This window comes from Oppia nitens, unplaced genomic scaffold, assembly GCF_028296485.1.
Source record: "Oppia nitens isolate AA-2021 unplaced genomic scaffold, nextdenovo-longstitch-racon4-pilon3 scaffold6_pilon_pilon_pilon, whole genome shotgun sequence".
In the NCBI taxonomy this organism is placed as follows: Eukaryota; Metazoa; Arthropoda; class Arachnida; order Sarcoptiformes; family Oppiidae; genus Oppia; species Oppia nitens.
Genome location: NW_026533250.1, coordinates 1675726 through 1701693, shown reverse-complemented (window position 1 = coordinate 1701693; position 25968 = coordinate 1675726). Strand labels below are relative to the sequence as shown.

The 25968-nt window shown below is 24.1% G+C and overlaps 4 protein-coding genes across 6 annotated transcripts; 3 read left to right on the top strand and 1 right to left on the bottom strand.

The window, feature by feature from the left end:
• The first annotated feature begins 760 nt into the window (after positions 1-760).
• Positions 761-2883, top strand: LOC128962875 (uridine-cytidine kinase 2-B-like). Of its 2 annotated transcripts, none has more exons than XM_054309279.1 (6): positions 761-1013; positions 1085-1361; positions 1424-1566; positions 1633-1730; positions 1795-1843; positions 2635-2883. In XM_054309279.1, exons 1-6 carry the CDS (start codon positions 938-940, stop codon positions 2802-2804), a joined length of 813 nt encoding a protein of 270 aa, XP_054165254.1. In that variant the 5' UTR covers positions 761-937; the 3' UTR covers positions 2805-2883. The 2 variants fall into 2 exon arrangements, with proteins under 2 accessions (XP_054165254.1, XP_054165255.1); XM_054309280.1 differs by lacking the exon at positions 2635-2883 and adding an exon at positions 2090-2317.
• Positions 2884-3199: 316 nt separating this feature from the next.
• LOC128962412 (telomere length regulation protein TEL2 homolog) lies at positions 3200-9786 on the bottom strand. Its single transcript, XM_054308786.1, has 10 exons — positions 9648-9786; positions 9515-9565; positions 9205-9442; positions 8504-9144; positions 8109-8164; positions 6928-7092; positions 6233-6444; positions 3675-5840; positions 3381-3496; positions 3200-3312 (listed from the first exon to the last, which is right to left on the bottom strand). The coding sequence occupies exons 1-10, from the start codon at positions 9664-9666 to the stop codon at positions 3200-3202; spliced, it is 3777 nt and encodes a 1258-aa protein (XP_054164761.1). The 5' UTR covers positions 9667-9786.
• A 227-nt stretch (positions 9787-10013) lies between these two features.
• LOC128962268 (protein LZIC-like) lies at positions 10014-11132 on the top strand. The gene is made up of 5 exons (XM_054308634.1): positions 10014-10252; positions 10425-10560; positions 10678-10776; positions 10830-11007; positions 11081-11132. Exons 1-5 carry the CDS (start codon positions 10152-10154, stop codon positions 11122-11124), a joined length of 558 nt encoding a protein of 185 aa, XP_054164609.1. The 5' UTR covers positions 10014-10151; the 3' UTR covers positions 11125-11132.
• A 752-nt stretch (positions 11133-11884) lies between these two features.
• Positions 11885-16130, top strand: LOC128962559 (GMP synthase [glutamine-hydrolyzing]-like). Of its 2 annotated transcripts, none has more exons than XM_054308942.1 (11): positions 11885-11993; positions 13212-13263; positions 13346-13564; positions 13640-13852; positions 13925-14028; positions 14111-14304; positions 14373-14538; positions 14609-15153; positions 15225-15753; positions 15822-15859; positions 15935-16130. In XM_054308942.1, the coding sequence occupies exons 3-11, from the start codon at positions 13380-13382 to the stop codon at positions 16034-16036; spliced, it is 2076 nt and encodes a 691-aa protein (XP_054164917.1). In that variant the 5' UTR covers positions 11885-11993; positions 13212-13263; positions 13346-13379; the 3' UTR covers positions 16037-16130. The 2 variants fall into 2 exon arrangements, with proteins under 2 accessions (XP_054164917.1, XP_054164918.1); XM_054308943.1 differs by lacking the exon at positions 11885-11993 and adding an exon at positions 12847-12988.
• Positions 16131-25968: the final 9838 nt, after the last annotated feature.

The window sequence follows — 25968 nt, the reverse complement described above, 5'->3', positions numbered from 1 at the left end:
AGTTAAAAATTATTAAAATACTAAAAATAACTCATAGTGTATCATTAATGCTTTTATCAACTATTTTTAAATCTTAAATACATTATTTTATTTTTTGTTAAACTAAGTTTTTGTTAATTTTTAAAAATTTTTTATATTTTTGGAAATTTTACCTATTTTCCTGGGAATTTATACGGGAACTTATGGATACTTTATGGAATTTACATGGGAATATTTGGGAATTTAAGGAATTTGTATGGAATTTTCTCTTGACATTCCCCTTGATTTTGGATTTTTGAAAAAAATTGCCATTTAAAAATGCAATAAAAGTCTATACCCCCCAAGATTTTTCGAGAATTTTGCAGATTTCACCCCAGTCTATCCCCCCCTAAAATCCAAAACCTTGCTTAACCCTGATGTATAATACAGTATATCCTTTATGATTAGACTAAAAAATAGTAAAGTTTTTTATTTCAATAATTGATAGCTCGATTTCAATTAAAAGTTTAAAAATACATTTAATATGCCCTTTGAAAAAATTATTAGTTTATATAATATTTAATAAAAATTATGAAAAATCTAAAATTAAAGTTTAATTATTTATTTAATTGATTACAGTATACAGGTATGTAATACCGGTATTATATTCAATACTATTATTAATATACAGTATTTAATACAATACATGTAGTATTGTGTAAATCAATTGAAAGTCACGTAATTTGTTATTAATATTAAAATCAATGCATTCATACATTTAATATTAATATAACTTATTATATAAATAGTGTTTGTGTTGTGTTTGTAAAGAAAATCACAGATCATATGATAAAGCGATCACTTATTAAGTGACTGTCTATTAGTACTCAACTGTATATATGATATCACAGACGTATTAGCAGTTGAAGACTGATATCTCTCAAGACATCGCTTCCCAACCATATCTACCACTAAATGAATGGCCGCTTCATTGAACACAAACTCCAATTGTATGTCTTATCCATCGAAGACTCCATTCCTTATTGGCGTCACTGGTATTACAATACTTTAGTTATTAAATGCACCGATAGTTTGATTATTGTTTATTATAAAACTATCATTTAAGGTGGAACTGCTTCGGGAAAGTCAACAGTATGTGACCGCATAATGGAGCAATTGGGCGAAGACAGTGTGGCCAATCGGGAACGGCGAGTTGTCTGTATAGGACAGGACAGCTTTTACCGAGAATTGAGTCCCGATGAGAGGGCGCAGGCATTCCGCGGTAACTTTGACTTCGACCACCCGTCGGCTTTCGATGAACATCTGATGCTTAATACACTGAAGGATGTACTCTATGGCAAAACAGTAAACATCAGTCAATACAACTTTAAAGAGCACACTGTGTTAGCCATCATTTGATACATTGATTTGCAATTTATTATTTAAATTATATTTTGTTGTTTAGCGGAGAAACCATACAAACGGTATATCCGGCGGATGTCGTACTCGTCGAAGGAATTCTTGTTTTTTATTTTCCAGAAATTCGGGATCTCTTTCATATGAAGCTCTTTGTTGATACAGATTCTGACACACGACTGTCAAGACGTGGTATTTAATCGATATTTAAGAAAATGATTTCAATTTATTTAAAAAAAAATGTTTTGTTTTTACAAGTTTTAAGAGATGTGAGAGAAAGAGGTCGTGATTTGGAAAACGTTTTAAATCAATACACAAAGTTTGTTAAACCAGCCTTTGAAGAGTTCTGCCAACCGGTCAGACATTTGGTTTTATATAATTACCGCAATATATTGACTTATTATTGATTTCATATTATAGACTAAGAAGTACGCCGATGTCATCATACCTCGTGGAGCTGATAATAATGGTATGATTCAAATGTATTGATTTTGATTTACATTAATTTAAAAATTAATGTCAAAAAAAGTTAATAATTTTTATTATTATAAACCCTATTACTGTATTATTGTTGACTGTTTTTATAAAAGATTACGATATCATTGATAACTATTGAAAAGGCAATCAACTATTGACAACTCAATGATTGAATTAATTATAGCTTTCTTTAGTAAATGATTTTATTTTTTAAGAGTTATTTTGTTTTGATTTTCAGTTGCAGTAGAATTGATAGTCAATCGCATTGAAAATCTGTTTCATTACTATTCGCTTCGGTTATCTAATAATGAAGAGGAGTCTAATAATGTGGTCTCAAATAATAACCATTGCGTCCTAAAAGCCGAAGAAAATGCCGTTTTATAGTCAGATCTATAGAGTATTAGTTTTTAAACAAATGTTTTGAGTTATTGATTCTCCATTAAGTTTATTAATTAACTCAATCAATGACCTTAAATGATCTAATTATATATTTTTTACTTTAATGAGTTTAATTTTATGTAAGATTTTTTAAATTATTATTTTAAAAGTATTATTTTTATACATTTTTAAAAACATATTGTATAAGTTTTTTATACCAAGTTTACATTTTTATTATTATAAATTACTGATATTTATACCGTAACATTTTAAATAATGATATTATTTTAAACGAATTTCTATTGTATGAATTAAAAATTAATAGTTATTTAAATAATTATAAATTAAACTAAAATGAGATTAAAATCATATTAAGATTGTTTTTTTTAACTTTTATTTGAATAGTTGCCATTGATTTGATCGTTCAGACAATTAAGGATTTGCTACAAAATCCAAGAGTCCGATCTTCGAGTCCATTATCACCGCCACCTAACTTAAGGGCACAAATGGATCAGTTAAGGAGGACTGCTGTCACCAGAAGTGTTTCAGTTGGCAGTTCATCGCGTCCACACTGAAGATGTCTAATGGACTTTTGACTGACAGATAAAATTTGTTATTATTTCTGACAATATTTTATTTCATTATTATATACAACACTCAGTATTTTTTATTTAAAACTGAAATTAATATCACATAATATTTTTTATAAATATTTAAAAATCATTATTATTATTATTACACTATAATATAATATCAAATGAAATTTGTCACTTATTACCGGTAAATATTATATTTAGTCATTTGAGATTAACGTAGTTATAAAGCGACAATTTATTGTTTGTGTTTTTGTAATTTTAAACGTTTTATTATTATTATTATTAACCAAAAATAAGTATTTTGTTAAATGATATAAATGTTTATTGTGTTTTATTTACATTTTTACTAATTAAATACATTAATATATTTGATGTCATTTATTAAACAACGAATTAATTGGCATTTCTTCGACCACTTCTTTGAGAAGTTGGAGTGCAATCACAGCTTTTTGAACGCATTGACTGTTTGGCTCTCTTTCTGTTATATCTTTTATATAAAATGATTATAAATTAATTTTAAATTAAAATTAGATTAATTTATCATATAATTGTCACCTTTAAGCCAGAGTTGCAGTTCAACTATTTGTAGTGACATATTATTGATGAGACAAACTGGAAGAACATTCATAAGAACCATACAAAAAGCAAATATAACGGCTTCCCTCACAAAACTAACAAAAAATTATATTAATAAACAATAATTAAAATAATTTCATAATATATCGAAAATTATCAAATAAATAGAAGAATTTGTCTAAAAATCAAAATAAATTACAAACATCTATGTATTGATATATATATATATATATATATATATATATATATAGTATATGAATATACAATACTTACACTTCTGAATGATATCTAAAAACAATTATGAATTCTAACAATTCTTTTGCCATTTGTGTAGATATCGGTGCAAACGAGACATTCTTGAGAATGAGTCCCAGAGTATAGACAAGTCTTCCTAAAACATAATCTTCGTCTTCTAGGAAATGAAATTTAACTTCATTTCCGTAAATATTTTTCATTAGCGGAAAAAAGAAATGTCCGGCAAATGGTATAAAACGATTGACAAATTCTTCTGAATTCTTACTCTTATGCGCTATAATTCTTGTCTTAGCCTCGACTCTCTTCTTAACGATATGAGTCCAGTGAATGTCAGCAACTGAGACATCATAATTAGGTAATGATATCTCTTTTAAATCACTTTTATTATTCATGTTTTGTTTGATATTAGTTGAAAGTTCAGTACTCGAAGATAAAAGAACTTCTAATGTATCTAATCTTTGGCGGATTGTATAGTTTGGTCCATAAAACTGTTGACAGAGATAAGTAGAAACAGATTTAGGCGAACAAACGCATAGAGATATCATTGCTCTTAATCTAAGACCAACAAAATCATTGATCGCATAATTGTCATCCAATCGGAACAGTATTTGTATGAAATCCAGTGAAACTTCTTCAACTAAATCACTATTTGTCCGAATTATTTGTTCGGCATTTTGTAAACATTTGATAAACCATTCAGTTTTCTCAGAGTCTAGAAGACCGTCCATACAGTCTCTCAAATATATGGGTTTGTTTTTATCTGCCAATAGTTTATCTTCTGATATATCATACGGAATGAGATCATCGTCTTCATCATCATCGCTGTCTAAATCATTATTTTTATTACCATTGTTACCATTATTAGCGTAATGTTTATCATAAGAGACATAATTATTTTCTTGACTTTCTTTGACATCATTTTTCGGTAAAATTTTTTGTTCCAACTTTTCTCTGTCCTTAACGTTACAATTATTCAGAAATAAGTCGTTTAAATGTCTTATTTCGTCATTTTCTTGGATTTCAAAATTAATTTCATTGTTTCCGCGATACAACACTGACATCAATGTTTGTCCGACAGTGAGACCAATATTGCGAAAGTCTGTCTGACTATTCCTCAGATGAGCTTCAATTCCATTCATAGTTAATCTTCTGAACGTATCTTCAAAATCACTAAAATCAATGGTTTTCATAAACCGCGAACCAATCATAAGAGCTCGCGAAAGATATAGATGTTGGGAATAACTTCTATACTTTATGGCACTCGAGTTACTCCAAGAGTTCAACACATTATTAAAAGCAACAAAAAATAATTTGTCAGAAGTTTGGCAAAGATATCCAAAAATATTAACCAAAATTTGGTCGTTTTTGAACTCATGGATCAATAAAAATTTATTTGTCAACAAAAATTTGATTTTAATATTTGTGTCAACACTTTTGCCAATAACCCAACCGATGGACAAATGATTTGAAACAAAAATGAAAACACTTTTTAGTAAGACTTCAATATATTGTGGTTTTTGTCCGATAATCACACGGTTTGCTAATCGCCTCCAAATAAAGTCATTATCGCAGTTGTCTATCATTTTAATCAACACTTCTTTGAAAACAATGTCTATATATCCTAATAAAGAGATTCGTCCCAAAAGTGATGATAAGAATTCAAGAGAAGAATCGACAGATTGACTGATATTTTGATAGACGTCTTCAATACATAAATAAATTGTTTTAACGATTGTCTTGAAATAAAAATTGCGCTCAAATTTGTGAGACTTATCTGTCTTCATATTGTTGGCCACAATATCTGGAAGTGTCACTAAAATGGTCTCTAATTTGGGACCAATTATGTTCAACTCGTCTACAGACCACATGCGACATGTCTTAAGCAACAATGACTTCAATGTTTGATCACAATAGACATATCTTGTCGTTAAAGATAACAATTTGTTTCGTTTATAACAGTCTTCCTTAATGTCGGCAAAACTGTTAACCAGAAGTACAAAGACTTTGAAATCAGAGCTCAAGAAGTGGCGATCAAAATCGTCTTCAGCAACACTGTCTGAAAAGGTATTGGCATTCAATTGATTAATTAGTTGATATAATTTGGACACCATTTGTGGTGAAGACTCTTCATTAGTGTTGTCACTCATGTCTCCAATCAATTGAATGTCAAGTTTTGATCCAAAAGTTGTCATTCATTGACACAAATGTTTACATATGTTGTAATCACGTGACTCTCATTTCTTTCATAATATTTTAATAAAATTTAAATTTACACAAACTTTACAATAATAATGCAATTATTGCATCAAATTATTTACTTAATTAACATTAATAACAATAGTTATCATTGAAAATGTGGATCAATAGTAAATTATAATATAAATATTGTTAATATTATCGATATTTTTATTTTAATGAATTAAGTAAAAAATATTTACATTTATTAAGTTTTGAATATACTATAAAATATACAATTTGTACATAAATTAATGGATATATATATATATTTAATAATTAGTATATTAAATATGAATTATTTAAATGTTTAACAATTAAATAAATCCTTTAACACTAACGACTCGTTTTTGTCGAGAGGTTTCAAATTAAATCCTTTCAACTCTTCTTTACCCTCCAATTGTCTCAATTGATCCACTTTTGGCTTTAGATCGTCTCTCAAATCATTGATTTGTTTATTCAGCTGATTGTGGTCTTCGGTAATCAAAGATTTGGCTGATTTAACACTAGTCTTGATAAATGAATTGCCAAAACATAACCACAGCTTATTTGACTAAATTTATTACAATAGATATAAACCAATGATTATTGTTATTTAAAAAACGGAAAAGAAATCTGTTTTGCGGTATTTAGGTATTATAATACAGTTAATTAAAAACTCAATGACTAAACCTCCCATACCTTCCTCACACTACACACCCCTTCCTAACCCTCCAAACCCACTCAACCTAACCTAAAAACATATTAATATATAAAATGTAATCATTTGAATGATTTTAATAATAAATATTTTATGGGAACTAATGTAGATTATATACAGCCAGTAGAAAATTATTTGCAACAAAACCCCACCCCACCCCACCCAACCACTTCCTAACCCACACTTACCCCAAACTAAATAATAATTAAGTAATAAAACAAACATTTTATATATCATATGTATAACTGCATAAAAATAATACTTTTTGCTGTCTGTCTATAAATTAATATACATTTAAGCCCTAAGTTTAGCTAAAAAACAATTATTAAGACAAACCTCGTGTTTGAAGTCTTCGTGTCGTTTCAAGACATTCAACGCTTCCCTATTGTTGTTAAGCTTAACATTTAAGTCAATTATCTCCTGTTTTGATCGCAATATATCTTCAGCCACTTCTTCTACTTTTTGTAATGCATTTAACACTTGATCCACATTACTGTCCATCTGATGATAGGTAATAATGTGTCTTAAGTTATGTAATGTCTTAATAATCAATTAGCTGTCAGTCATATGATATGTTTGAAGACAAATGCAATCAAAATATTAATAATTGAAAGCATGTGTTGTTGTTATGAGTTACTCAAAAACAACATAACAATTAACAAAAGGGTAATCAATGTAAACTCAAAGTCAATGCTTTGCTTTAAATTTGGGGAACAATTGGTATGACTTTGAGTAACAGATTTTGTTAATTATATGCTTATTAATGAAGAAGTGGTGCCAAAAGATGCCAGTTTTGGACATCAATTACAAGACATTGGATTGTCATTTAAGACAATTGGTAGACAAAGATAAAAGTTTAGTCAATGAAATACAGATCACTAACGATGGATGTGTTAAACAACTCAAGTATGCGACAAAAGATTGTGTCAAACAATTGATTTGCCGATCAAATGGTGACAATGATAATAATGGATCAATTGATGTGATCGATGGTAATAATGATGTTATTGTAAACCAATATGAGGGCGGATTCAAGATATGGGAGGGTTTATATGATATTATTAATTATTTTATTGATTATAAAACTCTTCAGCATTTCTCTGAATACCAAAATCTAAATGTTTTAGAAGTAAGTGATTGAAAAAATAATACAATTTTAATAAATGAAGAAATAATTAAATTTGTTGTAACAGTTGGGCTGTGGATCCGGTTTGGCGTCAATTTATTGCTCAAAAAAGTTGCCAAAAGCTAACTATTATTTACAAGATTTCAATGAAGATGTCATTAAATATTTCACAGCAATTAATGTATTACTCAACAGTCAAAACACAAACTGTGAACTAAAGTCTCAATTTAATCATTTGTGTGGCGATTGGTCTGCAATTGACACCGATATCGACAAATTAGGTCTTAAATTTGATTTGATTTTTACTTCTGAAACACTATATAATTGTGATAATTATGAAAAGTTATGCAAAATTTTCAAGACTGCTTTGTCTGCTTCGGGATCCGTTTACATTGCATCCAAATCTCATTATTTTGGATGCGGTGGCGGAAGCTTTAGTTTTATGGACTTTATTGATAGCCATAAATATTTTAATTGTCAAATAATTCACGAAATTGATAGTCCATTAATTAGACATATATTAAAGCTTTCGCGCAAATAGTTTATTTTTGATGTAAAAAATGAATTTTTATGACACTTAAGGATCACATTGTGGTATATCAATAAAAATACAATTAAAAACATATATATTTAAATATAGATATTTATCAGTATTTTATATGAACTAAACTATTTATAACATTATTGTTAATATTAATATAAAAATCTCAATTACCGTAAAAACAAATGTTTGGAACTGTTGTTAATTATAGATAAATTAAATAATATTCATTGTCTATTAAATACGACAAAGAGTTGCATCAATTTGTGTCAATTGAGGACATAATAACATAATCTTCTTTCGATACATTTGATGGCTAGAGATCGGGTTGTGTTCAAAATAAACAGTCTTCAAATTCTTCAAGTTTGACAGCACTTCTAAATCCTTCCAGTCATCAATTCCATTGTTATTACACCAAAACTCTTCCAACAGTTCCAAATGACCGATGTTGACCATCTTCTTGATCCGATTAGCGGCCACATCCAAAGTGGTCAGCTTTGTATTGTTGTCAAGACTTTCAATATCAGTGATTCCATTATTACTAATATATAATTGCTCTAAATTGTTGTTTTGATCCAATCCTTCAATTTTGATGATTCGGTTGCTTTGAATACTAAGTAATTCTAAACTCTTGAGTGACGACAAGTTTTCCAATTTTGTTATTTTGTTTTTGCCGAGAAAAAGGCTCTTCAAGTTTATTAATTTATCCACATTTTGGATGACTCTAATCCTATTAGATCCCAACTCCAAGAGTTCTAATGCCGTCAAATTCGATAGATTCTCAATTTGAGAGATTTTATTATTTATTAAAAACAATTTCTTTAAATTAACCAAATTCTCTAAATTCTCTATTTTTCGGATCCGATTGAATGATAAATCAAGAATTCTATGAAAAGATATGAAAGTTATTTAAAAAAATATGACTATAAATGGTAAGTAAACTGACTCTAAATTGACTAAAGAATCTAAATTCTCGATTCTTGTAATCTGATTGTCATATAACTCGAGTTCTCTAAGTGTCACCAATTGATTCAATCCTTCAATTTTCTTAATAAAGTTATTTCTAAGACCTAAAAACTCAGTCTTTGTCAACGTCGACAATATATCCATTGATTTTACTCGAGAGTGGTTTAACTCAACCTCTGTGGCGTCCAAATCCAAGTGGATCTCTTCATTGTCTTCATCTGACAACACAAATATGTAGTCAAATAATATTATATAAAACAAATTTCTATTAAATATTTGATTATCAATACCTGGATTATCACCGTTTTGGTTGATATCGTCATCTATGGCTATACTGTCTTCTGTTTAAATTAATTATATGATATATTATAATATATGATATAAATTGGATCAAATAATATGTCATTAAATATAAAATGATACCACTATTGTTGTCGTCCATCTGTTAATTAATTGGATTCAATATTAATTATAAATTTAACTTTTTATAAAATTAAATATTAACCAAACTTTTGATACAATATTACAAACAAAACAATTGATTCGCAGTTTGTTTACAATGTTTGACACAACTGTTCATCAAAAATGTCAAAACATTTTTAATTATTTATCAATTTGTTGTTTACTTTGACTTTTAATATTTATTTATATTTTGTTGTAAATAACAATTAGTTATTAATTAAAATTAATTTTACTTTTAGTTGTTTGCAATTATCTAATTAATGTTTGTGTAAAAATAAATTAATTAAAAAGTTTATTATTTAACTGTAAACGTGTTTTATTAGTCATTGTATAACATGTGATATAGCATTGCATAACAATAAGCAAATAATAGACGGATCCATATATTGATTGATAATCACTACAAATATGATAATTAATTGATTTGTTATCAATCACTATCTAATTGATCTCATTAACAATTGGATGGCTTCGAGAGGCACTACAGAAACAAACCAATTGAAGAACAATTTGGAGGATCAGTTGGATAGACTGGTCGCTCAATTGGCTGATCTCGAGGAATGCAAGTAATGTCTATTTATTGATGACAATCAACAACTTATATCTTATGATATATCTATTAGATTGTTATATATTTTACATTAATTGCTATATATATATCATATATTCAAACTGTTATTTTAGTCTTATTATACATAAATAGATCAATAGATAATAAAATAAAATTATTTAAATTAGAGGTGACTTAGACTCAGAGGAATATGAAGAGACAAAACGTGAGACATTGGAGCAGTTGGAAGAGTTTAGCCAATCGTTGTCTGCCATGAAGTCGGGAAATATGACACTAATCGATGAATTAAATCAAATGCAATTGGTTTGTATTGAAAATTAATTATAATAATTATTACAATATTTTGTATTACCGGTAATATACAGTAATTAATGAAATGTTATATTAATACACATTATGTATACTAAAACATATGAAAAGGCCATTCAAGCAGCTATTAGTCAAGCATTTTATACTCCAGAAGTTATTCGTATGTTTGCTAAGAGACAACCGGAACAGCTAAGGGTTAAGTTGGCTCAGGTATGTAGGCTTATAGTTTGGCCATCATTTTGATGGTTTCACTTTATTATTAGATTGAAAGGGACTCTAAAATTGCCAAATTATCACAACAAGTCTATACACAACAAAAAGTTGAGATTTTAATAGCATTAAGAAAATTAGGAGATATTTTGGATTCAAATGAAGAAAATTTCATAAAAAGTAATACAACCGATGCTCTCAAAGAGTTTGATAAAGTGGTTGACGAACAAAGTATTAATTAATATTTGTTATATAAATAAATGTTTAAATATATTTTAATTATTTTTTTGTCATTTAATTATAGTTAAAAACGAAGTAATTGCTTCTCAACTCAACAAAAACTGCTAAAACAGATATTTTCTATTAATTTAACGATTTTTTACTTAAAAATATTTTTCAATAATAATAATAATTTATTTGAATAACTTGTATAATGTATTATATTTTATTTCTAAAAATTTATCTAAAATATTAATTTTAAAAAATATTTTTAAAGCTTAAACTACAGTATAGTTTGCATGTTTTTTCATAAATTTTATTTTATCTAAAATCAATACATTTGATTGTACTGAAGGTTATATTAAATAAACTAATATTTATTATATAATTAATGAAAACTAATAAACTATAATTAATGATATTTTTATCATGTATTCAATAAAATTTGGCGACACTTAGAGACTGACTGTCTATTGATTTCTAAGATGTCATACGATATTATTGTCATTTATCTGTAATATATTTCACTACAAAATAGATAATAATTTATTTCAATCAAATTTGAGAATATACCGGTAATTATTAAATAATATGAAATTTAAAAATTATTAAAATTAATATTTACTATTTGACTTTTAAAAATATATAATTTACTAATTATTTAAAATAGTAAAGAAAACAATGAATGATAAAAAAATTTATTAAATTTTTGTTTATTTAATTAATAAAATTTTGTTTTCAAAAATCAATTTGTTATCTCAATCATTGAACAGTAATCACTGGATATCCCAATCAATTTATTGGACAGTTAGCTTATGACAAGGAATAGGCATATGTTTTATGATTTCAAAATTATTTTTAAGACCAAACTTATTAATATTTTAAATTATATTACAAACGTTTTTCAAGTCAACAATTTGTCAGTTAAATTTGAAAAAATATATAATTAGTTACAATTACTTATTGACTGAATTGAATAATTTATATAATACAAGAAGGTATGTATTGAATTTTAAACAAATTATTAATAGTACTAAACTTATATGTGATATGAATGATATAAAAAATAATTATAATAAAACTAACAAATATAGACTCTATAATATTGTAAAACGTGATTTTTTGAATATTACTAAATAATAAAAAATTATTTTATTTGATATGATTTAATTGAAAAAATACAATGATATAGTGCTCATGTTATATAAGTTTAATAAAATGATCATGTTACAACTGAGAGTTATTATATTTGAAAAACCATAATAGATATAACTAATTTTAACTATATAAAAATTAAATAATATTGAAAATTATTTCATTAATTTAAATACAATTTGTATAATCGCATAGTATTTTATTTAAGTTAACTTAATTGCTATCTAATTAAAACTTTACAAAGTTTATAGCTATAGTAATAGTATATTATGATATATTTATTGTATTAAATTTCATAACTAATAAATCATCTACAATACAATATATAAATTATATAATAACTAATTGTTAACTTATAAAAAGTTTATTACACAATACAGTATAATTGTATGTTTTTATGCAGAAACCACCTATAAATTCATTACGCTTATCGAAAATAGTGTTAATATAACTTATTTAAATTTTGAAATATTTTAAAAATTAATCAAAAAACATAATTATCCAATAACTATAATACAATATTAAAAATAACTATAAATAATTATAATATAAAAAAATTAAAATTTGAAAAATATTTGTAAAACTTGTCTATTAATTGAATGAATTAGCTATATGTGCCTTATATTTATTACTTGTATAATAATAATGTAATTATTGATAGTATTAATTGAATGACATTCAACACATTCAACACATGCCTATACTGTATAATACCAGTAATGTTCACAAAATTAGTATAATTTTTTTTGTACAATCGTTGGCTAATATCTGTAGAAATAATATAATTGTTTGTCAATGTATTTGATCAACAAAAGTGTTGACTGTTGGGCGGCTTAATGTAAGTAATATGAATACATCAGTGATATTGTGCTACAAATGTCTGTAAAACATGTCTTCATTGATATATTAAAAGACTATTTTATTCATAAATTTATTGTTTGTTTAAATTAATTTAATTTAATTTATAAAACATTTTTATCATATTATATATGTGTTTAGCACTCAATTTATTTGTAAATATATTTTAATTTATTACTCATTTCTTAATGTTATCGTAAAAGCACTGGTGTTTGACATAACCTCTTAAAAGAAGAAAACAGTGACAAGTGATCGGTATGTTTACCATTGATGTCGACAATTAAGACATATGTTATATAAAGATATGACTAATAATCAATTGACTGTTTTCTTGTAGAGATAATAGCAAAAGATTGAAATTTTTTGACATAATGTATGACCAGAACAGTGATAGTCATGTAATGAATGGTTTGCTTCACTCGGAGAGAGTGGCCATTCTTGACTGTGGAGCACAATATGGCAAATGTATTGACCGTCGGGTCCGCGAACTTAACGTCGAGTCACACATATTGCCGTTGAACACATCGGCACAAAAACTCATATCTGATGGATACAAGTATTCATACATTTATAACTACTTTTTGATTTGATTTTAAATGATATCTAAAATATGATAACATTTGATAATTAGAGCCATTATAATATCTGGAGGTCCCGGAAGTGTTTACGCCAACGATGCTCTACCCTATGATCCCGAACTTTTCAAGATAGGTCTACCAGTACTCGGCATCTGCTATGGTATGCAAATGCTTAATAAAGAGTTTGGAGGAACCGTTCATAGGAAAGACGCCCGTGAAGATGGACAGTTCACCATTAGTGTCGATAATACATCCCCACTATTTCTGTATTACTTTAACTGATATCTATTTTTTATATATACCGGTACAGTACTATTACCCTTAATTTTGTTAACCAGAAACATGGACTCATCCCAAGAGGCTCTCCTAACACACGGCGATTCGGTAAACCAAGTGGCAGATGGATTCAAAATTGTTGGAAAATCTAGTACTCTTGTTGTCGGTAAGTAATAATTAGTAAATACATATAACTATTAAATTTTTTAAATAATTTAAATAAAATTTGAATTCATTATTTGTATTAGCGATCGCTAACGAGAAACTCAGGTTATATGGAATGCAATTTCATCCCGAAGTAGATCTAACCACAAATGGCAAACAAATGTTAAAAAACTTTTTATATGATATAACTGGTCTGACCGGCAATTTTACGATGCATTCCCGTGAAATGGAATGTATTGAATATATCCGTAAAATTGTTGGAAATAATAAAGTCTTAGTAAGTATTAGTAAACATTGTATTTAATTTATCTGTTGATTACAATGTTATAATCTTTGTTACAATAGATGTTAGTCAGCGGTGGTGTCGACTCAACAGTTTGCGCGGCATTATTACATAAATCACTTAAAGAAGATCAAGTGATTGCTTATCACATCGATAATGGCTTTATGCGGAAAAATGAGAGTAAAGCTGTAGAAAAATCTTTAAGTGATATCGGACTCAAACTTAAAGGTATTTTATTGAATAAACTGAAGGAATGAAATAATTATTTTAGTATAATATGTATCGTATATTGAATTAGTGATCGACGCTTCGTATCAGTTTTATAACGCCGTTACCACTGTTTCCGTATCGAAAGCCGAACCAAATAGAAAGCGAACGACGAAAGTTCTTTGTCAGACAGCAGCGCCCGAAGAAAAGCGTCAAATAATTGGCGACACATTTGTTCGCATATCTGACGATATAATTAAAGAACTTAAGTTAAAACCCGATGAAGTACTCTTAGGTCAGGGAACTCTTAGACCCGATCTCATAGAGAGTGCCTCAGCATTGGCTTCAACTAATGCCGATGCGATTAAGACACATCATAACGACACTGAATTAGTCAGACAATTGAGAGAAAAAGGACGGGTCGTAGAGCCACTTAAAGACTTTCATAAAGATGAGGTCAGAATACTCGGCAAAGACCTAGGATTACCCTCAGAACTTGTACAAAGACATCCATTTCCCGGTCCGGGACTTGCCGTTCGTGTCATTTGCGCCGAAGAACCATTTATGGAGAAGGACTTCTCTGAAACGAGTGTTTTAGTGAAAGTTATCGTCAATTACTCGAATTCATTGCAACGGGTATTATTGATATCGATTTAATTACCAGTTTTTGTAAAATTAATGTATAATTATTTAATGATTTATATTAGAAACACGCTCTCATCAGTAAAGTTCAAAATGCCATCGAAGAAGAAGAACAAAAATTTTTAATAAAGTTTTCGGAAACATACAGTTTTACTGCAACGTTATTACCCATTAAAAGTGTTGGAGTTCAGGGAGATTGTCGCACTTACAGCTATGTGGTCGCTCTTTCTGAAGATCAAACAAAATCACATGAGAATGAGTCCACAAAATTTGAAGATCTGAATATTTTAGCTAAACTGATACCCAGGATATGCCATAATGTCAATAGAGTTTGCTATGTGTTTGGAGACTCCATTAAGTTTCCCGTTCAAGACGTTACGCAAACTTTTTTAACGCCTCACGTGTTATCCCAACTGAGAGAAGCCGATAGTATTGCCACAAAGACATTAATGACTAGTGGTTACGGAAGTGCTGTCTCTCAGATGCCTATTATTTTGATTCCAATACATTTTGATAGGGATGTTGTTTCCCGAAACCAATCGTGTCAGCGATCGGTAGTTATCAGGACTTTCATTACCGAAGACTTTATGACTGGTATAAAATTATAGTTTCTAAAAATCTTACTAATGTTTAAATGATTTTTGTTTTGTTTTATATCAAAGGTGTACCTGCAATACCTAACCGACACATACCTTTTGAGGTAATACAGTATATAACAAATTTTATTAATGTTTAGAGAATTTATGTTATTTTTTAAATATATATATATATATAGATTTTTAGACAAATGGCGATACAAATTGAAGCGATTAGCGGAATATCTCGAGTTTTGTATGACCTGACACCCAAACCTCCCGGAACTACTGAATGGGAATAATTGATAATCAATATATAATTTTGTCTAATTTTTTTTTTTTTTTTTTGATTATATTATGAACATTAAAGATATGCATTTTGAGTTGATTTTAGTAACAAAAAGTCTTAAATATTATTTTAAATTTTATATACTATTGAGAAATAAGTTATTTCTTAATGTTTAAATGTTTTTAATATATCTCTTTAAAAAGAAATTAAATTATTAAAAACTATAATAATATTTATAATTTAAATAAAAATAAATTATTTAGTTTGATATGAAAACAGTCGTTGAGCCACACGATTAATATGTGATTATTATAATAAAAATGACTGAATTTAGAGAAATATCCGCTATTGTTGTCAAATAACATCAAAATAAAAAACTAAAATTTTAACACTGGATAATAATATTTTTATAATATTCAAATTGCTATTTATTAATAATATCGTATTTTAATTGTTTATATTTATTAGATTGTTTATCAGCGTGTTATGAGTTTTCTATTGAATGCAATTTGTTAAATGAACCGGAAAATTGATATAATTATGAGATTTTTATACATAATTATGATATCGCAAAAATTTATATCAAGTGTAAATCTAAGCCGGATTTATTAGTTAGAAATTTAATATTTGTAACAATATTGTAACTTTCTATATGTTAATACTGTAATTTACAGTATATACGATACTGTATGTAATCACACTAATTATTAATCAATTATAGAATATAAACAAATTATAGTAATTTTATAGAATCCAAAAAATATATGAAATAATAATTTGTAAATTAATTTTATAACATTTATGACTAATTAAAACTTATAGACGCGGATAAATGTTAGTATAATTTTAATAGAAAATATGTTTTAAATGAATGAAAAACTAGATTAATAAAGATACTGTAGAATTAATATTTATACAATAGACTGCAAATTTATTTTTGATTTTCAAATAAAATAAAATGTACTGTATTTTTATAAAACAATTTAAGCTATTGAATAGTGTATAGTATACCAGACTTTTACATATGATTTTACCGATGTTTTATGTTTTATATATACTGTATATAATTTATCTATAGTTTATAAATTATTTATACCAACATATATTATTGACTTTCTATATTCTTTTTTAAAGTACCTAAATATGTATTAAAATTAATTATTAATAAAAAATAACTAAAAATATCTTAAAAAGTTATTGTTAATCTTATTTTATTAATTGAAATGTTTATAAAATAACATTTAAATAAACAGTTGTCTTTTATTGGTTTAAATTATTTTTATTTTGTAGAATTTTTTTAACAAATTTATAATAAATTCACTCATACAGTATTATTTAATATTTTATAGATAGATTTATAGATAGATGCAGTTTATAAAAAAAAATATTATAATTACTTTATTAAAAGTTTAATTTAAAAATTAATGTTTTTACATAGCATGACTATCAAGTCTTGTATTATAATATTTTGTAAATAATTAAATATAAAAATTCAAAATTGATAAAATAATGACTTTTGATTTTTAAATAGATGTACAGTTGAATAAACAAATAAAGTTTGGGATAATAAAAATTATTTTTATATATTAATTAATTTATAATTAATATTATTTATGTGATAATTGAATGAAGTAATTAATTGTAAAAATTGAATTATTAGAATCATTGCTAAATTATTTTTAATATAATATTGATTTCTTCATTTCCATTGTAAATATAATTGATTATTTATTTTGATTATTTGATATAAATAAAATTTAAATAATAAATACAACGATATATATTTTACATAGCATTTAATTTTAAATTAAATTACTTCTCAAACAATAATATATTTGTTGTAAAAATACTGTATATTGAATATACAAATGTATAATTTTAACATTTGGCTATTGGCTATTTTTATTTCTCAAAATCTCAAAATAAATATAAACGCTTTAATTTACAATTTATTGCTAATATTTATAAAGTTAATGTTATATATTTTAATTAAAATTATAGATATTATCTCAGTTTTTTGACAACAGAATGTTTAAAAGTCAACTAAATAATTGTTTTCATAAGTGTTATAAAAAGTGATTTAAAGGTTACAACTTTAATTATAATCTTTATTTTTGAGTACACACACACACACACATAGATACACACACACACACACACATACACACACACACATACACACACACACATACACACACACACATACACACACACACATACACTAAATAATTTATAATTTAATATTAATATTAACTAAATTAGCTGATATATAAAATATTGACTCTAAATTATGATAATTATAAAAATAATTACCATTTTTTAATCATTTGATATAAATGATAGTCATATTTCACTAAATATCTTATTTATTATTGATTGATTAAATATAAATAATACATCAATTTAATTTCAATACTCAGACTATTGTTGAATTTATTTTATTACTTTATTTATTTCTATTATTTAGTCTGTTTTTTTATTTAGTTTTGTTTTAGTTTATTTAGTAGACTTTTTTAAAATTTAGTAGAGATTTTTAAAAATAGTTTTTTATGAATCATAATATTGACTTCATTTTAATAAAATCATTTAAATAATTATTTATAATTTTTATAATCGCAAAACCATAAAAATATTTTTTGTGTATAAATCCTCAAATAGATTACCAAAGTCTTGTTTTTATTAAGAAATTTTTCTCTTAAAGTAAAGTATAAAATCGTTTTGTTTAAGATATAAGACTTTATCATTACATTTATAATTATTAATATTAATTGACATAAAATATTAATACAAAATATTATATTAAATATAATAAATACAATATATGTGTAACGCATGTGCTTTACCTCATATTTTCTAAGTATAGTTTTTATTAAGTATTTAAAGTATGCTTTCTCTCAAAGTTTTGTATTTTTGTTAACTTTAAAAGTTAAGCATAAGTACTGTCTTTATTAAGAAATTTTGCAAAAACTTAGAGAGAATGAGAAAACAGAGTATTAGGTCTTAAGCGGCAATAAAAAGTGGAAAAATAAATAATTGAATTAAAATTCAATACATTACTGATAAGTATTTAGTGGTGTTTATGTATAACTATGAGCTTTAAAGCTATGTTTGCCATAGAAAACAATGATCTGTCGATTGGATGAGAGGACAACTTTGCGAATAACAAAACATTATATATTTTTATTAGTTTTATTAATTTATTAATTAATAGATTAATTTAAATATAAAAGAAAACATTATTGATTTAATAATAGTTAAAAATTAAATATATTTTAGTGTTAAATCAATACAATACATTTAGATTGAATACTTTTAAAAAAATTTAAAATGTAATTTTACACTACATTTTAAATTAGCATTTTTAATGTTAGATCCAGGTTAAATAAATTTAGAAAAACTTTATTAAATTGTGTTAAAAATAAATTTTCTTCAATATATCAATATTATAATAATATTATATTATTAGTCTAATATTAAGTTAGGCAAAGATAACTATTTATATTAATCTTTCTTTCTTTTCAAACACAAATACATATATTTTGATATGTGCTTAAAAACTTGTTTTAAAATATATATAAATATAAGTTTTTATTTATTAATTTTATCACTTAAAATATCTATTTATTTATAATTTGGTATTATAAATAAAGCTTTACGATATTATATGCTAATAATAAAAATCTACTTTTAAAAAACAAATTATTAAATCTTAGAGTATAATAATATAAATATAGGGTTTAATAATTTCAAAGCATTTATATTTTAATTAATTAATTGAATATATTTTTACATAATATCAAAATTGCATAAAATCAATATTAAAAAATTAATAGTTTTAGTAAAAAGATATAAATACAACCTTTAATTTTAATTGATTGGAAAATTGATAAACACATCGATTATAAAATGATATAATGATATTTGATGATAAGTAAAATTATTTAGTTATAATTGTTGAATCATTTGTATTATTTCAGTCATTTATATATATATATATATATATATATATATATATATATATATATATATATATATATATATATATTTATAAATATTTATAAATTAGTATTTAATTTTTAAGTTTATATACACAAATATATATATATATTAATAGTAAAGCTTTATTATTAGTATTATTTTTGTATATATTTACTACTAGTTTCAATTGTTGTTAATTTTTTTACTTCAATAAAAAACTACATTAAAAATAAGGTCAAATGAAGGCATCGATTATTTTAATTAAATATTTAGAAATTTGTAATATATATAAACAGTAATTGACTGATAATTACTGATTATCTAACAATCGGTTTTCATATATGGGAACAAATGTATAATAAATTGTAAATGTATGGAATGCATGAATAAAAATAAAATTATTAGAAACAACACATAAATAAATGCCTTTATAATTGGCTACTGTTTTCATATATTAATATCATATTCAACAGCAATATAGCCTTCAAATAAATACAGGAATTATTTGAATCAATCAATGAATGAATGACCAGTTGTTGTGTAAAAATAATTGTTTACTCATTGATCCCTATCTTTCTATACAAAAGGTGGTGTCGTTCACTCTTTTAAACCTTTTTTAATATTTGAAAAACAAATTTTAAAATTGAAATTATAATTGATTTCAAACTTTATTACAATCTTTATTGTTGTGCTTCGTTTGACATAACTTTTCCTTAAATCACTTCTTTTTTAAAGCAAAAATAATAGTTATTTTGTGAAAATTGTGACTAAAATTGATCATTTGATAGATTTTATATCATAATATGAAACACTATTTTATATAAATATATATATATTTGAGACAATTTCAATCATTCATTGAATGTCTTGTTGTGTCAATTCATGATTGGTCTCTCAATTGGTTTTGTATTGCATTTGCTTTATTAAATAATATGTTTTTTTACTTATTATTCATTTACTATTTCATGTATTACAATGTTCTTTGATATATTAAATATTGATATAAATTTTATATAAATATCATATAGAAAACACATTATATAAAGTATGTACAGTATATCTTATATTATAACTAAAACTTACGGTATATATACCTGTTATATAATCTATCAAAATATTGTAATATACAATACTATAGTATAGCATATAAAATATATTAATAGATATGTACTGTATAATAGTTTTATGTTAGCAACAATTGAATAACCAGTATTTATGAATTTATGATAATCATGATTATTATATTTATTGAATACACAATTATCCAGCACTTGTGTGACAAACATTTTCACATTGAATACCTATAATTTATATAAAACACTATACATAAGCTATGATATAACGGTTTCAAATAGGAATGTATGGTTAAGACCGACCCTTAATCTACTTATAGTATATGAGCTAAACTAATATTTCCAGTTCTGCTTAAGTCATGATCTCATTGCTATTTTGGCTCAAATCTCTCAATTGATGTACAAATTGTATTGCATTACATACTATTGCTTTGAGAGAAATGCATTATATTTTGTGGGAATCACAACAAAAACTTGAAACACAATTTAATTGTGTGATCGCTATGATTGTGTAGTCACCAAAAAATTCATCATATATTGTGTGCCATTTATACATTGGTTTACCTAAACTACAATATATGAAAGTCCTGTTTAGGATAAAATTGATTTATTGTTAATAATTATTAATTGATATTCATATAAATGTTTTCTTTATAATTATTAAAATACTTTACATTATAATATTTAATATTTAGTTTTATGTGATTGATTTGACACTTTTTAATGACTTAAACAATTAATAAAGAAGAGCACCCAATGTATTGTGTGTCGTAACCAATGATCTGATACTTTATATCATTTTTTCAGTTATCATCACAAATGTGAAACATCTGTGGATTTTCTAAATTATTGTTTTTTCAAAATATCAAATAACATCAAATATGCATATTATTAGGAGAAGAAGTACTGGTAAGTTATTTGATGTATATTTTAATATTAAATATAATTTATAATATAATATAATATTTCATTATATAATTAATTAATTGTTTATGACATTTTAATTTAACACAATTTATAAAAACAAAGAGATAGCTTATAGATAATCGTATAAATTATTATTATTTTTTGGGAATATAAAAGTAAAAACTAATTTCTATAAAATATATCAAAAGTCTATATTGTTATCTGTAAGTCTATTAACGATACAATTATTAATTTTAATATTATCATATACAATATAATATGTTTTATCTAAATAAGTTACAAATATTTCACATTTTACATTAAAATTATAAGATTTTTAAAATAACAGATTGAGATTTATATTATTTATATCATAACATACTTAAGGATATATGTTGTGCTAATTTTAATTTTTGTGCAAATATTTTTAGTGATTATCAATAACCAAGAATTATGAACCAGTTTAACAATGATTACAATAAATTATATTTTTTTGTTGAATTGTTGCTAAAATAAGATATTATTAAAATAATTATTAATCTCAAATAATTGTTAATACAAAATAATCAATGATTTTAATGCTCAATAAGTTTATTTTAAAAATCTACTAAATTGATAAATATTTTATTAGTAATATAAATTAATATGTATATAAATTTAGTTTAATTTACAAATATATATTAGATTAATCTTTGACATAAAAAATATACAATATATTGTTGTATTATTGCATATAAATGAATTAAAATTTATAAAATGATTTTATATTTTTTTAAATGAAAAATTGCAAATTGATTTTATTGTTATTTAGAGTAGAAAATATTGTTTATATGTTATGAGGTACAGGTGTGCAGTTATTTTTATAGATGTATTATTTTTATAACTTAAAGGTTCAGAAATTATTTATACCTCAAAAACACTTTTGATTCTTAAATAATTATTATACAATAAATATTTGATTACAAACCTATATGTTATAATAAGTCCGTCAAAGACATATATATATATATTGTACACTAATTTCCAAAACTATCTGACAGTTTAATCATTGAATATCTAAAAAATTAATTAAAAAATTAATGCTATTTTTGGATTTCTAAAACCCATAGCCTATATGTAAACACAACTCTGTTTGCTATATTATATAACTTATATACCTTTATAAAGTTTATTCATTTGGTTTTAACTAAAATTATTGGACAATTAATTAAAAATTTATTGAATAGTTGACGGAAAAAAAGATTTCTTTATTTCTTGAAATATTTTAAAAGATGACATTATTAAAAAATTAATATAAATTTTAGATATAAACACTTTAATAAAAAAAAGTATTTTATTTAGTACTAAATAACTGGAACATAGACAAAAAGTAACTAAAAAATAAAAATGATAATTTTATAGTATATTGCTAATTATTGTAATTATAGTATATATATATATATATATATACCTGTATATATACAGTATATAATATACTGTATATATAAAATAAATTTAATTTAAAAATCATTTTCAAATGTATAGATTAGAAACAATACACTGTTCTCTCCAAACACTCATAAGAGAACATTAGATTGTTTTAAATTATTGTAATATAAGTTATATTGTGTTACATAAAAACTATTTCATTTTCATTTAACATTTTAAAACTTATTTAACATAAAATACATTATATTAAATATACTGTAGTATGAAATACTAATTATTGAAACATAATTTTATTTTAATATGAATATATAATTTAATTTTATAACTATTAATATCTAAATTTTAAAATTAATAAATACTGTATATTAGGTACTATAGTCTATAGATAATTATGTGCTAGAAATTTTGCATATTAATAATGATAACTTAAGCTTAACTATAGCTTAACTGATTAACTTATATTTAATTAAAATGTGTCTAAAAAGTAAATAAAGTTTATTAAAGCAGAGACAAGTTTGTCCTCATTTTTAAGATTACATTATATTTTTAAAAATATATTTATTTTATTATATACTATTCATTTTCATAATTTTTAGAAATAATAATTGAACAAAATTATACAAAGTTTATTATCATTTAATTTAAAAATACAATAAATGTCCGATTTTTAACTCAATGATATAATTATAATTTTCTATTGATTATTTCTATAATACTTTTATAATCATTTTATTATTAGAAAGCATTATTATTTGTATAAATCATTGAAATAAATATAAAGTAAAGTTAAATACAAATACTAAAAATAAATAAAAGCATTTTACCTAATAATATGAACAATTAAATACAGAGTTATGCCTTTTAGCTATTTATTATATAATTTAAATAAAATCAACAAAAGATATGGTTTTTATTTGTTTTTGATTGTAAATAGTATGAAGTGATTCAACAGTCCCCCCCCTCGGTGGGTGACCCCTTTCCCCCATCGGTCCAAACAACTACCCAAACACAGCAAACCTGTCTCGACCTTCATTTGTGGGCAAAATGAGCCCTTTTGGCGCATATTTTAATTGAGGATTAATTGAGTACAGCTTTTAATTATTGCCGATATTTAGTATATTATTTGAGAAGTTTGCAAACATTTGCTTCCGTGTCAACAAACAATTTAATGGTCACGCAATCACTCATATCTCTATAGATTTTATTATTTATAAATATATCCAAACTCTAAACCCCTATAATTTTACTGAAAAATAATAATTTTTGTATTATAATACTCATATTATATATTAAAACGTCTATTAATGCGTTATTATACTCTATTATTATTTTATTATTTTACTCTATAAATATATTATTGGTGTATATTTGTTATATAAAAAATCTAATTATTTATGTAATGAATGAATGATAAATATATAATAGGGAAGTGTTGAGTAATATTTATAATAAAAATTTGATATTATTTTTAGTATACTGTATTTGTATAAAAATTATATTAAATTAATATGTTTAATTTTTAATAAATATTTTTTAAATAGATATTAAGTTGTAGACATATGTTATTTGAATATATATTAAATATTTTTAAATAAATTATATTTCAGATATTAAAGTAAATAAACGAAATCCTATAGATTTACAACAGATTCTTACGATTTATAGTAAGTTTGTTATAATATGTTAACTAAAAGAAAAATTGTTTTAGTTTTTAAGGACATCATATTAAATGCTATAATGAAATAAAACAAGCATGCTAAATTTATTATAACAAATGAGTTTTTATGAAAAAATATAAAGACAATAGCAACGCAAATATTATATTTTTAAAAATATGCTATTATTTCAAAACCATTATTGAGATATAAACAAAATAATTATTTAATTAATGTAATATTTATTATAAACACTTTATGATATTAAAATAATCAAAATGCATAATAAAATAAAACTTAGTTTTTATTTGACGCACAAATGTATGGTAAATGCATTACAAATGAAATGTGAGAAGATTTTGCAATTAAAAAAATATATTAATATTTCATTAAAATAATAATCTATTGTTTAATGCAAAAAATGCAAATATTGATTTTTTTATACGTTAGAAGTGATTATATGCGGCAAATCTGTTAAATATTATGCAAATTTTTATATCTAGTGTTTATAAATAGTATATTTTATATAAAACTTATGATTATTGTTAATAAATAAGTTTTTCATGAGAAACAAACAAAACAAAACAAAATATATGTGTTTATAAATATTGTATATTACTTTTTGTATAATAATAACAACAGAGAAAAAACAATTTGTGTAAAACACAAAACTGTTTTAGTTATTATAATAGTTTAATAAAAACAATAAAAACAACATCAAAATAACAGCAAAACTAGAATTTTTAATTTAATGGATAATAATAATAATAATAATAATAATAGAAAAACAAGATTTATAAGAAGTGAATAATTATCACAAAATAATTTAAGTTTTGATAATAATATAAATTATGATTATTTATTGTATGTGTTATATGTTAGGCACTGAAATGCAAACCAGTGGA